The sequence below is a fragment of the Rhipicephalus microplus genome, chromosome 1, assembly GCF_043290135.1.
Source record: "Rhipicephalus microplus isolate Deutch F79 chromosome 1, USDA_Rmic, whole genome shotgun sequence".
NCBI classification, from domain to species: Eukaryota; Metazoa; Arthropoda; class Arachnida; order Ixodida; family Ixodidae; genus Rhipicephalus; species Rhipicephalus microplus.
In genome coordinates this window covers 5,597,673-5,614,771 of record NC_134700.1, presented here as the reverse complement: position 1 = coordinate 5,614,771, position 17,099 = coordinate 5,597,673, and the positions used below count along the sequence as shown (strand labels likewise).

Here is a 17,099-nt window from a genome sequence, read left to right as displayed (position 1 = left end):
GGCAGGACAGGCTTGTTTGCAGTTGCGGTTAGTGCAACACTAGACAATTGATCGGTTTTCGCCTTTTTGAAGGTCGGGTTATCATTGTTCTGGTTGCCGGTTCAGTTTCCCTGGCACCGATTCATTTCGGTTTGAGTGGAGTACCGGGTCCGGGACATGACCCAATCTTCAGAAATTTTAAGAAACGTTATTGGAAGTGAACTGTTTTAGTTTCGGGCTCCAGTCATGATTAGAACAGCGCACGCAAGGTAATCATGACTTAAAAAAAAATTAAAGGTCTGCCATAGGGTCACATACCTTATCTATTCTGCTCCTGTGCTCTTTAGATAATTGCCTTGAATTCAAGGCAGAGCTGCGCTTGGGCGTTTATTTTGTTTCCATTTGTGCGTTTCAGAATTAACATTTATGTTATTTTCAACACCGAAAAAGCAATCGTGCGCAACACGAGACACGAATTGTGGTTAGGTTACTCGTGACACATCCGTATGTGCCATCCCTGGTCCTGCTAAAAGTGTGAATTACACGTTAGAGCGAGGCAAGCCCGATGTTGAACTCATATGAGAAGCTGAAGCGTCAGCATCGAGCTTTTTTGTAGTGTTGTAATTAAAACCCAAGGCCCAACCAAACTGTAACGTGTTGGTGCTGCTTGTAAGCTGTAACTTAAACGCCCTACGAAAAAAAGTCCGGGTAATTATTAATAATAATGATAATTATATTTATAATTCTGTTTGACGAAAGCCAGCCAGAATTTTTTGCCAGAGGCAGCGCATTTTAAAGTTTTTTTGCTGCCATTACACAAAAACTAAAACGAGATTTGATATTGCCCTCTGCCATGCATAAAACTAGGTGCCTTCATTAAATCCTCTTTATTGTTTATTTTCAGCCAATGTCGTCTTCGTGATCCACTGCGGATCTCGAATCCCTCTGGACAATGTGCCGTTTCCAGTTGTCAAGGGAACCGTCAAAGTATGCATATCTGGAATGGAATACTAGCAGAAGACACAGGAGAAAAAGAAGACCAAATATGTTACATCGTGATGCACTTGAAAACGTTTCAATCTCATTCAGATATGCAGTAGCCTTCCAGTTCAAAGATTGTGTGCAGGCAGTGTAAGGTGCATACTTTGCGGCAGCTGTATTTAACGTATTTTCCCTTATACATATGCCCCTCTTGGGGCCCTTAGGGTATTTCTAGCCAATGAATACATTTAGGAAAAGCCCAAGAGCATTATGACTGTGAACGAGACACATAGCGGGGGGTTGCTGCACACCGAAATGTTCAGTTTTGCTGGGACGTCTTCTACCTCCCCTCCCACCTTTGACGTTTTGCCATGCCTTTCCCCCATCAGTAGTTGCGAGCGAAAGAAAATCATGGCTACATCCCTGGTGTGAACTATAAAAACATGGGCTTTTTTTTTTTTTGCACTTATCAAAGCTGACCTGTGTGTCTGTTAACATGCAAAAACACCAGAAATAAATATTCTTTATTTCATTTACAGCATGCAAGTACCGCTGATTGGCCGAAGGAGTGTACGGAAAAAGTGAACAAACCTCCAAGGCACTAAGAATAGAGTTCATGAGGCTTCTCTCCTTTGCATGGAAAGGCTATGTAGTATGCACCATACATTGGGTTGCATGTTTTGGATACATGACGGGCAAAAACTAGGCAGCTCTACGTTGACTATTTCTAGTTTCTTGATACTAAATGTACATGTTAAAGACTTTAGTTCAAAAATACTAGCTGATAAATGCTAAGTTGAGACGATCACCTTCCGGTAATATTTTCTTGTGCATTCGTGTTCCTTATGCAACCCCTTTTTATATCCCCATTCCCACATGGTGCCATTTGAAAAGTTTTCAGATTGAATAATTAAGCAGCTCGCCCAAGTCAGTAGTATCAATATGGACCAGATTTAGGGGAAACCCCCAAGGTGGAGTAAGATTCTGCAAAGGAAAGTCTGACATCCACATTTAGGTGGATGTCAAACTTTCCTTTGCAGTATCAATATGTATACCTAAAGCGTTTCACTGAGGGGGTAGTTCCCATAGTTGCCCTAAAAAAAAAAAGGCCAGTTTGTTTGCCCAGCCTCTACATCAACCGGTCACAGCTGTTGCAGCAGTCTTGATGAAATTGCTCTGCTGTGTAGGTAACACATCTTCAAAGTAGTACTATATTAAAATGTCAAAAGGAAGGTATAAAAGCAAGCACGTCCGTAGCAAGTACAGAAAGAATGCAACTTTAAAAACAGTTTTATACACATAGATTGAAAGCAGAAGCCTAAAAACATACTTTCACACACTCTCTGAATTGAGAGTATCACTAACACAAAAAATTACGGCTGCATTTATACACATACACAGTCGTTGCCAATGTCACAATTGCATGACTATTACGAAGTCTAGTATAAAACATACCATATTAATCTTAAAAGCTCTATACATTCTAAAAATTATTCACAAAGATGTCCGAACACTGTGTTTAGGCCAAAGTTGTGAATGGTAAAATAAATTGAGTTTTGCAACAATTGCAATTTTTTTTAAAAACAATGAAAAAAAAAAATCACCGAGTGGTCCATCTCTACCGTTTCTCCCGATCCTTTCCTAGCAGTCAAAACTCCAGTCAATGGCAGAATGACAGCACACTATAGGCGCCTTCTTTTCGGAAGAGGTTTCATAGACGAGCATCCTTTTGTCGGTGAGCCCTGAATGTGAAGGCCAGAACTCTATGGCACAGATTCAGCCAGCTTACGAAAGGTGGCTTGCAATAAGCCCCTAGCCTCCACCAGTGTTTGAACGTCATGGCAGCTGTAAAGGAGGGAACTGCACTTTTCCAATTCCTCGGTTATACTTTTGTATAGCTCCGACACTGAGGGGGCTGCTGTCCCAGGAAGCATAGAAACCCCAGGCTGTAAAGGCACTACACAAAAGCTGGTCTCATTGACAAAGGGAATGTCTGACTCTGATGCTGCTGTACCAAGATCCTGTGAAGACACTTCAGAAGGGCTGGGCTGATTGACAAGGGGAATCTCGGAACTTGTTTCGGATTCTGGACAGCTTCCAAAGTAATTTGTGGTCGATTGAGGTAACTCTGCGGAAGAGAGGAAAAGCCCCACCTGTCGCTGTACTTAAAAACAACACAAAAGTGCTTGCACGGGTACTTGTGCTTCCTGAAATCAGGGCAGGTACACGATGGCTTGGTGAAGTCGACAGTGTACAGATCATCATCACTTCTTTCAGAATGAACCGTAAACACACCTTCAACGGGGAGCTCTTCCATGTCTGTGGGGGTGTATTCCTTTGCGTTAACGAGCCGTCTCAGCATATGCTTAACAAACCCATGAGGCCGGTTGTGCAGGTATGCAGGAACATTTTCACTGTACTGTCTGTACGCTGATGACTGCCTCCTTGCTGCCTCATGGAATTTCGCTTTTTTGTCGGGAAGGTAGCCATGAACGACAGTCATGATCAGGGATGTTAACGACCGTTTCCCGCTGGAACTTTTCACGTACTGTGCCTTCAACACGCGATTTTGAGCTTCAATGCCGTTATTTGTGGTCAACACAACGTCAAACTCCAGCCTGTAAGACATGACCCACAGCTCCTTTACTGACAGCCACACTTCTTCAAAGTAACTGCGGAATCTTTCCTTTTTCCAATACTCAGAGTCAACAAGGACTTCAACCGCCTTGTCAAAGTCATGCTGATTTGAAGCACTGGCTACGTGTTTCATGAGTCTCAGGGCCTCATCTGGATCGGATATGTTGTTTTCCTTTCTGCGCAGCCACCTCTGCCATGCCTGTAGTCTATGGAAGTCACAGATGGAGATTTGACTCTCTGGAAACACTTGCTTGATGGCACTTATTTCTGCCTTGCTGTAATCCACCATCCAGTATTGTGGGGACCAGTTGTCACACCACTGCTTGAAAACGTCTAAAGCCTCAGCGATACAATGGGCCGTCTCGAACTGTATGATAAACACACCAGCTGGTGTGTATCCTGACGGTGTTTTCACGACAAGCAAGAAAAGTGGTAGGGCATAGTCGCTCGTCTTGTGCGTTGCGTCCAGGCAAACTACTGAGCCTCCGTACTTTTTAAGCATGCTCCTCATGAATTTTGTTTGTAAGCAAAACAGCAACGTGTCTTCACACTCGCTGGCAACGCCCTCTTCCACGTTGTCAGAGTCGCTGCTACCCACGAAACTGCGTGCTGCATACGGCCGATAGACAACGGAGGATCCGGGTTGCTCACGCCTGATCTTTTCAATTAGGATTCTAGCATTCCCTTGATCAACTGTGCTGAAGCGGTCTTTCTTAAGCACAGCTTGGATCTGGTTGCTGATGCCACGATGTGTTGGGAAAAAGGCCGTGCAGCTGCTATCAGGCTTCTCCTTGTTCGCAAAAAGTATGTCGTGCACATAATAGTGAAGGCACTTTTTCACATCTGATACAGAAGTAATGCCTTCTCTTGGCAAGATCTGAATTCGCTCAGCAACGCTCTTGTCCATGTTTTGACTGAAAGTTTCCATGTCCTCGAAACCATGGTTTTGATGGGAACTGCAGTCGGCAATCCTAACATATACCCGCGTCTCTTTGGCCACAGTCTGCTGCTCTGCGTCAAGTGCCTCCTGCAGCTTCTTGGCCTTGTCGGCTTTCAGACGACCCTCTCTTGTCTGGCCGCATGGCTGGGGCACATCCACCTAGAAAGCAGGCACTGTTAAGTACACAGATCATATTTTATTGTTTCAAACAGTGCGACAAGATGAGGGCGAAGTCAAGATGAGACATAAGACAGCGCTGAACTAATAGCTGGAAGTATATTTCCACTATTGCCAGTATGTATACATTTGGGAAATAGCAAAATAAGAGCGCAAAGCACAAAACATACAGTCTTGGCTTAGATGCCGAGACTGTATGCGTTGTGCTCATTTTATCTTTCACACTCTGTTTATCTTGCTATTTCCCACGTGTATACATACTGGCAATTGTGGAAATATAGAGCGCTGTCTTCTGTCTCATCTTGACTTTGCCCTCATCTTGTTGCGCTGCTTGAAACCATAATGATCTTCAACCAACTGTGTTGTGTCAGATTGCGCAATCATAAATGACATGATAAAGGCCACCAGAAATTAATCTGGAATTATTTTTTACTTTTCATTGCACATTACATACCTGGAAATCTGGGTACAACTCAATCCACTTCAAATTCAGTGTTGCTGCGCACCCCTTCTTCTTTGTGCCTTGGAGGTTCACTCACTTCTTCTCGTACACCTCCTTCTGCCAGTCAGTGGTACTTGAACTCTGTAAATGAAGTTAACATTATTTATTTCTCGTGTAAACTTGTAGTAACTTTAAGTAAATCTTCCTTACACTGCCTACACACAATATTTGAACTGGAAGACTGCTGGATATGTGCATGAGATTGAAACTTTTCGAAGTGCATCACCATGTAACATACCTGTTCTTTTTTTTTTTTTTCCTAAGTTTTTTTTGTAGTACTCTGTTCCAAATATGCACACTTTGACGGTTTCCTTGACAACTCGGAACGGCACATTGTCCAGAGAGATTCGAGATTCGCAGTGGATCATGGAGAAGACGACATTGGCTGAAAATAAACAATAAAGATGATTTAATGAAGGCACCTAGTTTTATGCATGGCAGAGGGCAATATCAAATCTTGTTTTAGCTTTTGTGTAATGGCAGCAAAAAAACTAAGATGCGCTGCCTCTGGCAAGAAATTCTGGCTTTCGTCAACCAGAATAATAAATATAATTATGATTATTATTATTAATTACCCAGACTTTTTATGCGGTTTTTAGGTTACAACTCACAAGCAGCACCAACACGTTACAGTTTGGTTGGGCCTTGGGATTTTAATATAATTGGGCAAAAAATCTCGACCCTGACCCTTCAGCTTCTCATATACAGCGTTCAACATCGGGCCCGCCTTGCTCTAGACGTCTAATTCACACTTCCTGGAGGACCACGGATGGCACGCACGGCCGTGTCACAATTAGCTTGCTAGCGCGGTGCTAATCATGACTAAAACCGAAAAAATACAGTTCAGTTACAACTGAATAATTTAGGGCGCTAAGCAACGGAGACCAAAGAAACACGCTGACAGAGACAAGGCGCCAATTACAGCTCCAATAACGTTTATAGAATCTCTGAAGATCGGTTCATGTCCCGGTGTGATGGTTAAACGGACGTTCGTCACTATGTTTGTTGATAGCGGACGAGAAAGCATTAACATGAACTTTTTATTTCATGGCATGGGTGGAACGGCTGACGACGCACGGATACGCTACCGTGTGCAGCGCCGTTGAGTCGGACGTCGTGGTCACCCCAGCAGTCAGGGTCGCAACTCCGGAGGTCTTGGATCAGGCCACGGCTCACGACGACCACACCCGGTAGGCCTCGTCCACGAACCTGCTCCCGGCCACTGCACCCAGGCAGGAGCCGTTCGGCAGGTCTCGGCCTTGGACCTTGAACACACACACCGGAGCTCGACCTGGCCGACACATACGGGTCTCACGTCTGGCTCAGGAACGCTGCCAGGAACTCGTCCTCTCGAGCGGCACACCGTTTCGTCTGCCTTCGTGGCCTCAACTCTCGAGCTGCAGTGGCGGAGATGCCTTGACCAGCGCGACCTCGGACCTCGTTTCCAAGCTTTTGATCACCTTCCGGGCGTAGCGGTTCCACGTGCGGGTTCTGGCCAGCCCAGCACCGTCTGTGCCGTGCTGAAATGCTGCTCGCTACAGCTGCGGTGCGGCAGCTCACTCACCGGCGTTCGTCGCCTTGGCCAGGGCACAGCCAGGTACCCTCGGGTGCGCCCCTCGTGAGCTCGCGGCCCACTTCCGAGGCTGGTGCGTCGCTCGGTACGGCTCGGCACCACTCGGCGATCCTTGATTCAGCCAGCAACTCCCCTGGCATCTGAATCCTCGGCCACCCTGAACCTCGCCCGGCTCCATGGTCCTCCGTACACACGCCCGCGTCTCGCCCGGCAGAACATCTCGCTCGTCCCTTGCCGAAGTTCGACGCTCTGGTGACACTGGCGCTTGATGGCGTAGGTGCGACTACGGAGCAGTCAACCCGCATAGGAGACGCGATGCTCCATGCGGGGAATAGCCAGCCCGTCCAGCGAAGAGCGTGCGCCGAGACGCGATGCTCGACGCAACCGTGACCATTACCCAGGCCACGTTCATCGCTGTGTTCAACGGCTGACCGCGGAGACGCCTCGCCGAGATCCGCGATGCCCTCGGCAAGGAAGAGAACAGCAGGCCAGGCCGCGCCCCGAGATGCAGCACTCGTGCCGGCAATGCCGCCCAAGCTGGTGGTTGGACGGCAGCAGCGTGGACGGCCGCGTTCCCTGGCCGGGACCTCGATCACCTGCGTCCGACGCTTCGGCCCACTGTCTCCCGTCTGCCGCTGCTCCGGCTCGTCCCCAGCCACAAAGCCTACTGCCACGTAATGGTCGCACGTGGCCCAATCGTGGCACGCCACCTCTATGGGCCACCACAGGTCATCAGCTGATTCGCTGACACCCACGCGCACATTACACGCGCCTTGCCCCACACTTCCGTCGTTGTCGTTTTCTTCGCTCATCACAATAACCCCCCACACAAGAAAGTTGTTCCAGTCAAACAACTTTTCTCACAATACACAGTGATGAGGAAGAACAGTCCCGTGGACTCACGACTCTCGAGCAGTGGTGGCGGAGAAGCCTGGACCAGCGCGGCCTCGGGCCTCGTTTCCGAGCTCTCTGGTCCCTCATTTCTTTTTCCTCCGCGCTCACCCATGCCAGCAAAGCCTCTCCACTCAGCCCCATCTCCTTCCTTAGCTCAACTAGCTTTCTCTTGTCCATTCTCGTCCGCCACACACAAACAACGTGAGGCTCTCAGATGTAACGCGAGAGCTTAATCCTGGCAGGCTCGCCATTTATTGTGATGGTTAAACGGACGTTCGTCACTATGTTTGTTGATAGCGGACGAGAAAGCATTAACATGAACTTTTTATTTCATGGCATGGGTGGAACGGCTGACGACGCACGGATACGCTACCGTGTGCAGCGCCGTTGAGTCGGACGTCGTGGTCACCCCAGCAGTCAGGGTCGCAACTCCGGAGGTCTTGGATCAGGCCACGGCTCACGACGACCACACCCGGTAGGCCTCGTCCACGAACCTGCTCCCGGCCACTGCACCCAGGCAGGAGCCGTTCGGCAGGTCTCGGCCTTGGACCTTGAACACACACACCGGAGCTCGACCTGGCCGACACATACGGGTCTCACGTCTGGCTCAGGAACGCTGCCAGGAACTCGTCCTCTCGAGCGGCACACCGTTTCGTCTGCCTTCGTGGCCTCAACTCTCGAGCTGCAGTGGCGGAGATGCCTTGACCAGCGCGACCTCGGACCTCGTTTCCAAGCTTTTGATCACCTTCCGGGCGTAGCGGTTCCACGTGCGGGTTCTGGCCAGCCCAGCACCGTCTGTGCCGTGCTGAAATGCTGCTCGCTACAGCTGCGGTGCGGCAGCTCACTCACCGGCGTTCGTCGCCTTGGCCAGGGCACAGCCAGGTACCCTCGGGTGCGCCCCTCGTGAGCTCGCGGCCCACTTCCGAGGCTGGTGCGTCGCTCGGTACGGCTCGGCACCACTCGGCGATCCTTGATTCAGCCAGCAACTCCCCTGGCATCTGAATCCTCGGCCACCCTGAACCTCGCCCGGCTCCATGGTCCTCCGTACACACGCCCGCGTCTCGCCCGGCAGAACATCTCGCTCGTCCCTTGCCGAAGTTCGACGCTCTGGTGACACTGGCGCTTGATGGCGTAGGTGCGACTACGGAGCAGTCAACCCGCATAGGAGACGCGATGCTCCATGCGGGGAATAGCCAGCCCGTCCAGCGAAGAGCGTGCGCCGAGACGCGATGCTCGACGCAACCGTGACCATTACCCAGGCCACGTTCATCGCTGTGTTCAACGGCTGACCGCGGAGACGCCTCGCCGAGATCCGCGATGCCCTCGGCAAGGAAGAGAACAGCAGGCCAGGCCGCGCCCCGAGATGCAGCACTCGTGCCGGCAATGCCGCCCAAGCTGGTGGTTGGACGGCAGCAGCGTGGACGGCCGCGTTCCCTGGCCGGGACCTCGATCACCTGCGTCCGACGCTTCGGCCCACTGTCTCCCGTCTGCCGCTGCTCCGGCTCGTCCCCAGCCACAAAGCCTACTGCCACGTAATGGTCGCACGTGGCCCAATCGTGGCACGCCACCTCTATGGGCCACCACAGGTCATCAGCTGATTCGCTGACACCCACGCGCACATTACACGCGCCTTGCCCCACACTTCCGTCGTTGTCGTTTTCTTCGCTCATCACACCCGGTAATCCGAACAATACTTCACTCACACCGAAATGAATCGGTTCCAGGGGAACTGTGAGCCGGTAACGAAAACAATGATACCTAACCCTAACTTCAAAAGGCGAAAACCAATAACCGCAACTGATTGATTGATTGATTTGTGAGGTTTAACGTCCCAAAACCACCATATGATTAAATAACCGCAACTGAGAAGAAGCCTGTCCTGCCGTGTCCCTAGCTGGTTTAAATTACTACTGCGTGTTTCAATGCTAGATCTACGCGCAGATCAATACATTAAGAAGCAATCGAGACATCCTCGCATTTACACGACTTGCTCAGGTCTCGATGTCCGCACAGCATACCTCTCGTTGACGGCAGCCTGGGACCTCTCAAAAAGCTTTAGCTCTTCGTCTGACTTTAGGTAGCCATGAGAGTAGCCGTCGTCATGACGTAATCCTTGGAGGTACTTTTCGATCACCTTCTGTCGGTCAGGAGGCTCGCTCATCGTTGCGTTCCGATTTTACGGCCACTTACACGCTTCTCGCTCACGTGGAGTGCACGCCACCACAGCGACCGTGTACCGCGCCGTCAAACGGAGAGAGAGAGACAGAGAAAAAAAAAAAAGGAAATGGTGGCTATGTCATCGCGGTGAGGCCCCGCCCTGCACGGATTTGTGTGTGGCTACATCATCGAGGCGAGGCCCCGCCCTGCACGGATTTGTTGTGAGAACAGTCGCACCCACGGGGTAGAGTGCCTAGAATATTTCTCCTAGTGTCGTGAACGGGCCGGCCGAGGGGAAATGGTATGCGATACAGCCGCCAGGTGACAGTACCGCTCTCTGGCGCGCTGCTTTTTCGGCAAGCTGGGAAGGCAGCAAGCCGGAGCAGACGCTTTGCGTTGAAATTGCAGTGGTGGTTTCATGGCTTAGCACGTGATTGCCTTGTTATCCTGTGTTTTCCATGCAGACTGTAAATAAAGCGTGTGAATTTGAACGAAATGTATGCGAGCTCTCTGCCTTGTTGAGATTTTGTGTCCTCCTGACGTGCCGCCTCTTCATAGATTGGCCGCTCGCGCGTTACCAATGCTACTTTTTAAATTGCGGTAATTAAGGGGTGGCCAACCGGGGGCTCCCAGCGGTACGACTGTTCAACACAAAAAATCACATATTTCTCTCCTCATCCGCGACCACCATTCCCTCCCGTAGGCGCACTTAGTGCCAGCGGCAGGCTCAATTTCGCAGCCGCAACAAAGAAGCAGATCGTCGGCCCTTTTCAGCGAAGCGAGTGCGTCAGTTTCGGTGCTGACATAGTGCTCTTCCACATTTATGCCGCGGCAGTAAGTACTGCAAAGGTACCCATCTGCAGCACCTACTTCCTTGCTTGACGAAAACACTACGTGTTTCAACACGCAGACGTCACCCAGCACTGTATTGTAGTGCCATGCGAAGCACAATGCTTCTGGGTTACTGGGCAAGCAAATTTTGCTGCAAAATGCCGACGGCGGCGTTATGCTGTGAAACGGGTGCGGCGCCTGTGCTGTTTCCTCGCCAGCGGCAGCATCGTCACAGGCCTGGGAAGTCGTGGGTTCATTCGGCGCTTTACGCTTAGCAGGCGGAGCTGTGCAGTCAGCAATATTCCTCTCTTTTCTTTTTCGAGGCACTGGTTTAGTCAGGTAAGCGGGGCCATCCGGGAAAATGGTAGGAACGGCGTCCGGCGTTAGCGATGGTCGTTCACGGTCGAATTCGATGTCCTCACCGTTGATGACATGCTTGAAAGTTCTTTGGATGTAGCGATCATCAAAATGACGAGAACACACTACACAAGTTTCGTCTAGAACTTTGTCACCTCTTTTGATGTTTCGCGCCCATTCTTGAAGACGAACAGGGTCTGCCGGAGCCCTGAACAGAGACACCTTCTCTTTGAAAGACTTGTACCCGCCTTTGCACAAAGCACGTTCTTCCTTTTTTTTTTTTTTTTTCAGGCATAGTCACACACAATCGCTGCACGAGAATTCACGGCACATATTCGAAACGTAGCGAGAACACGCTTCACCACACAGACAAGTCGCCACCCGACACAACGTTGAAAGGCCTGGCCGGCACGCAAACTGACGCGCCAGTTGCAAGTAGCGCCCCCTAACGCCGAATCCAAATCAATTTCCCAGCCGCCGATGGGGAAGGCGCCTGTTCATGACACTAGGAGAATATTCTAGGCACTCTACACGGGGGGTCACAGTGTAATAAACTTCGTACTTCTGGCCTGCTTTTGGCTCCGTATGTGTTCGTGTGGATTGAAGCTGTTTTCGCAAGAAACAAAAAAATGGGCAAATGTTCAGCGGTTGCGCTTCACCACCCTATTTTTTTTTTCAAGTTACCTTTCCAAATTAAGTAACGAAGTTTAAGAGGGTTGAATCTTTCTTTCAAAGCAAAATCGAAACACAACAATAAACGAAGCCGCAAGTACGATTCGCCGCCCGCAAGTACGAAGACTAGGCAATTGTGTGTAGAGGTGTGCGCCGACTGGTCGGCGCGCCGCCGTCGATAGTTTTCGCCGACGCGAACTGATCGGCGCGCCGCCGCCGACGTTTTTCATCGGCGCGCCATTTATGCACCAGTACCGAATTTTCACAGATTTGTCTTTTTCTTTTTCATCTTGATTTATAGCTTCGTTTCACAATTATGTAGCTAGTAAAAAACAGGCTTCTTAGTTATCTTCATCCAGCTTCAGAGACCGAGAGTACCACTATGAACAGCGGCACAAGTTCGGCAGCCGCTGCATAAAATGACATAATGGACAAATTGACAAAAAATAAATATAATATTGTGTAGTTCTTCACCTAACGCGCTGCATTTGTGCTGCACTGCTAACACTTCATTTCTTCTGTGTATACGCCCTGTTTCGGGCACGATCATAGGCTGCCATCTTGGACTGATAATGTCCGTTTTACATGCATATGAATATTATATATACGTTGATTGTAGCCTCATGGAAGCTTGATAGAAGCTTCTGAGAGCTGGTTCAGAGCGTCTCGGTGCTCGCTCTTTACGTCCTGGTCTTCTAAAAATTCTCTGCAGGAGAAAACAATGGACAGTTCGCAATAATCTGCTAGGCAGCTTTTCTGTAAGGTTAGTTTTTCAAACAAGAATTCTCGTTCACAGGCTGCTTTTCTCACTCATTTCGTTTTTGTCATTCCTTTTTTTTTTTGAGATCTTGTTGTGCTCACGTGCATTCGCTAAAATTTGGAGAGCTGAAATTTTGTTGTACTCGCGTGTTAAAATGAGAAATAAAAGCAGTCTGTGAACGAGAGTTTTTGGTTAAAAAACAAACCTTACAGGAAAGCCGCCTTGCAGATCACTGTAAACCGGCAGACTGCATGTCCATTCAGTTCAGGGCAGTCCGAAGAAATTGTCGTCTTCATCTCTGTCCGCCAAATGGGGGGGGGGGGGGTAGTTTGAAGAAGGCGCCTAATTTCTGCAGCCCAGCAGGGAGCGCAGGGCGCAGCGAATAGGGATTAAAAAATCAAGAGATGGATAAAGAGAGAGAAAGTCAAACACTGCCTTCTTTTCAACCAAGGAAAGAGAGAAGGTGCACGTTCAGTTCGTCACACGGCGAGATAGAGACATAACGTAGGTCACAGTGCAATAATACCCACAACACATCACAATGCAATAACATTGCATCGCATGCGCAGAATAGGGTCTGCAGCGCTAGGCAGGCTAGGGCTTGTGAGAATGGAAGACTTGCAAGCACCACAGAGTGTGGGAAACATACCTGACCAGGGATCCCAAGCTCTCGGCCAATTGTTCAGCGCGTCTCGTGGCACGTCGAACAAATCAAGCAGCCTCGATTTCCAACAGCTCGTCCTAGGCCGTCAGTCAGTCAGGCGTGTCCAAAGAGTTTGTGACGAGGGGAGCCAACAGCCCTAAATAATTCGAAGAATGACTTTCGTGTTGTCACCGCTTTTAGCGCACCTCGAGAGCGTTGATCCGGAACAAATCAGGGTAGGCTTAGCTGCAATCGTCCCCCGCGTCCAAGCGGCGCCTAGCCAGGGAGGCCGATCTTAACATCTTTTACAGACACACGCTCATAAGCACGCACAGTTTCACTCCAAGAGGGACTCGGTAGTGGTCGCAGTGACGTACGTAACGTGCATCTACTATAAAAAGGCGTGCAGTGTATGCGATAGCTTTTTTTAAGTCTTGTAATTCTAGTATATTTTCATAATATAGCCGAGGTATGAGGCGGTTGTTACTCGCATATATTTGGGTTAAAATACTGCAAATATTTATTCGCCGCGCATGACTTCTAGAAATGATACTCCGAGAAAAAGGAAATTGCTCCAACATTTTTAAAACTAAGTTTGCTTGTGGGAGTGCTTGTTGTCTGTCTGCGCTTTTCCATGGTTCACGAGTGTTAAACCCCGCTGCCGCTTCTATAGAATGATGTACAATAAGCCGTATCAACGCAGTTACAGGAATTTCTACAGACTACCAAGCATACTATCACTAGGCATTTTCCCTCTGGCATATTTTGATTAAAAGAAGCGACATATTTTTGCTGAAAACCCGATTTATGCACTGGGACCCGGTGCACAGATGTTGCATGTTGTAACTCTTGATAATGGCGAGTGCGAAGACGGCAAGTAAAAGCCTTTATGCTATTGTCTGTGTATCCAGTGTAACGAAAACCTCTAGTCTTGAGAATGTTGGGTTAAACCATGCACTTTGCCCATTGCTATTTTTCATCATGGCGTTTCTGAATAAAATTTTTGAGTGGTGCTATGTGGAGCACGCAGCAGTAGTGCCGATGTGCTATTTGGGGCTGGTACAAAGAGAAAACTAGCTTGTATCTCTTCTTCAATGAGTCCTTTAATTAACCATTTTCTAGGGGGCTGCATAGAAGACTATGCGCCTGACACACTTGGAAAAGTAAAGCACATCATAAGAGACCACTTCTGCTAATTGAAGGACTTGTAGACCATCACCATCTAGACTGTGGTGTTCAGCAGAAAGATGTTGAGCAGAAATGTTGACATTGTGAAAGGATACCGACGTGTCAAGCTCCTCGTTAATTACACCCGAAGATTTATGAATTGATGCAGCACAACGATCATGCAAAGAATCCGCGAAAATGAAAAAAAAAAAAGGTATGCTTCGCGGCGGATAAGTTGTAATTAAAAACCAACACATTATTACTGGTTAATTAAACATGGTCCTTCAAATACTTTTCAGTTAGTTCATAACTGTGACTTCTCTGTCATGCAACATTTTTTTTTAATTTTATGGATTCTTTGCTTTTGTCGCACAGGTTGGTATCACTTCCCGGTAAGCGGAAAGCTGCACGTGGTTTAAATGCACCTGGGTAGGGTTCGCATTTATTGTTGACCAAAGCTATAATAATGTGGCACTCGAAATGACAAAAATCAAAATGACGAACTTTTGGAATGCCGAAATTTAGAATACCGAAAAATCAAAAAGCCGATTATACAAGATACCGAAACTGTAAAAAGTAAAAAAATCAAAACACTGAACTATCCAAACGCCGAAATATCGAAATGTCTGCGTCACCTAGCTATACTGGAAGATGAAGTATCTAGCTAAATTAGAGGTTACACCAGCACACTCGTTCACCCTCATTTCCAGTTGTCCCGTTACATTTATCTCAAGCCTTCATAAAAATAGCAAACTATAAATTTTTCCACCTCCAATCGCACATCAGAGTGATTTCTTGCTTATCGCAAACAGCTTGCTCTGTAAGCAGTGGGGTTGTCACTCCCTTGACGATGCCTTCAAGTCTGGCTTGCTTCTTCTTCATGGTAGTAATAAACCAAAATTTCATGGCTGTTGTAGATCACTTTCTTCGAGATTGTCATGCGAGTACCTTCTACAGGAAGGTCGTTAGTCACTCTGGCATTGCAGTCTCTTCACTTCTAAATGTTTCGGTCTCTAAATGTTTCGGTGTGAGGGAAGTTGTCGGAGCAGCGAGGATATAATGTACGGCAGGAATCAAAGGTGAACATTCGACATAAGCCTGTCTGTTTTGGATAGAAACTGAAGGAATGAGAACTCCAACCAAAATTTATTTAAGGAAAAAAAAAACCCCGATGTTTCGAAGCTGGTCCGGCTTCTTCTTCAGGGGTGAGGGATTGGCTTCAAAACGTCGTTTTTTTATTATGTATTGGTTGGACTTTTCTCATTACTTCAATGTGCGAATAGAAGTGTGGATGGTGGTAAAGGAAAGGGTTGCCCCTGTGGCTTTCGCAATACTTCATTAGGCAAAATATCTTCTCTTTTCAACTTGCTGTGTAATCTAGCCTTCTCATGACTCTCGGCTAAGCTTTGTATTGTGCTCGGTAGCTCAGGGTGAGGTGAGTTTCCGCGAACCTTACCTGCCTTCCAAACCAGTTACTGCATGCAAGCTTCCCCTGAATAGATGAGTCTGTGGTTGAAGAAAAGGAAAAAAAGACGCTATCCTTTCTTGCGAGATCAGGGCTCAGTGCCTTGAAGGGGAGGGGGGGGGAGGAGTGGAAAAAAGAGTTTAGAAGTAGGAAGGAGGAGAAGGTTTGGAAGAACATGACGGCCATGGCTGCCAGAGTAGAAAGAGAATAGGGGCCGTTGGCAGGGCATTCCCAGTCCTATGACTTGGAAATGTGGAGCTGCAACCACGTACGCACATACCCATGGCCATTCCCACAAGAAAAAAATGTCCTAGACCACCTTTCTTGGGCAAGAATACAGAAAACTAGCTTAACGAGAAAACTAAAATAAATAAACAACTGATAATCCAACCATCGATTGTCACCACAGCTGTGGAAGGAAGGAGAAACGTAATCTGTGACCTCGGCTCGAGCGGCTACACAGAGGCATTTATTCGCAGAACACTGTGTAAAAGAAAAGACACGGGAAACACGACACCAATGGCGCCGCAACGACGCCGCATGTCGACCCAACTTGAGCGCAGGGAACAGCGTCACTGCGACACCACTCGAAACATGTTTGCCCCATACCAGTCCCGAAGGCACAGTGTAGAGCTCGTTGCGTTTTGTAGTCTTTCTGCATTCCTTGAAGAGCACAAAGAGCGCGAAAGATTGGGTACGAGAAACTTGAGCGTGGAAAGCGACTTTGCCATCAAGCCTTTTGGAGTGTGGACTGGAAGAACGCAATGATGGGTGAGGGATGACAGGAAGTTCTTACGCGCTTCAAAGATGACTATGAATGGAAAAGTGTTTAAATAGGAATAAAAAAAATCTACAAAAACACGGGCGTTGCTATGTTGTGTCGGTACAACAGAACTGCAGGCCGTTTGGAAAAAAATGGCTGCAATATCTCATAAAAAGACTCGAGAATTAAAAGCCTCTCTGATGGCCGAGAGGTAAAAGAATTCTTCGACCATGTTTCAGCTTGAATAAGTTTATTTCCGCGAGTGATGAAGGATCACGTATACGGCATGAACGGGGCGTTTCTGCCTCCTTTCTTCTTGGCTGTGAGAATTTTCATGGTACCCTAAATTACGCAGCCGCTGTTTAATTGGTAGCAAATGACATGACAAAAGCCCATGGTCTGTGTCATCGCACATTTGAACAAAACTTGAAATCCAGCCAGATGGCGCATTGCTATCGGGAAATTTTTAGCGCGAACTAATATAGTCATAGTCATAGATCAAGCTCAGTGTAAATTCTGATGTCACATAATAATGGTGACCTGGAGTGGCACATGTGTCCCAACAAGCTGCAGAACCCAATTCCATTCCTTCGTACCGTCA

At 48.1% G+C, this 17,099-nt stretch overlaps 2 protein-coding genes across 6 annotated transcripts in view; one reads left to right on the top strand and one right to left on the bottom strand.

The window, feature by feature from the left end:
* Gcat (Glycine C-acetyltransferase) overlaps positions 1-17,099 on the top strand; it is a 367,236-nt gene that overhangs the window by 289,319 nt on the left and 60,818 nt on the right. The window lies entirely within an intron of this gene.
* LOC119178214 (uncharacterized) lies at positions 1,481-10,054 on the bottom strand. The gene is made up of 4 exons (XM_075887455.1): positions 9,702-10,054; positions 5,455-5,601; positions 5,169-5,297; positions 1,481-4,696 (listed from the first exon to the last, which is right to left on the bottom strand). Exon 4 carries the CDS (start codon positions 4,523-4,525, stop codon positions 2,918-2,920), a length of 1,608 nt encoding a protein of 535 aa, XP_075743570.1. The 5' UTR covers positions 4,526-4,696; positions 5,169-5,297; positions 5,455-5,601; positions 9,702-10,054; the 3' UTR covers positions 1,481-2,917.

Bases quoted from the DNA above. Each gene is read 5' to 3' on its own strand.
- LOC119178214 (XM_075887455.1), bottom strand. From the start codon at position 4,525: ATGGAAACTTTCAGTCAAAACATGGACAAGAGCGTTGCTGAGCGAATT.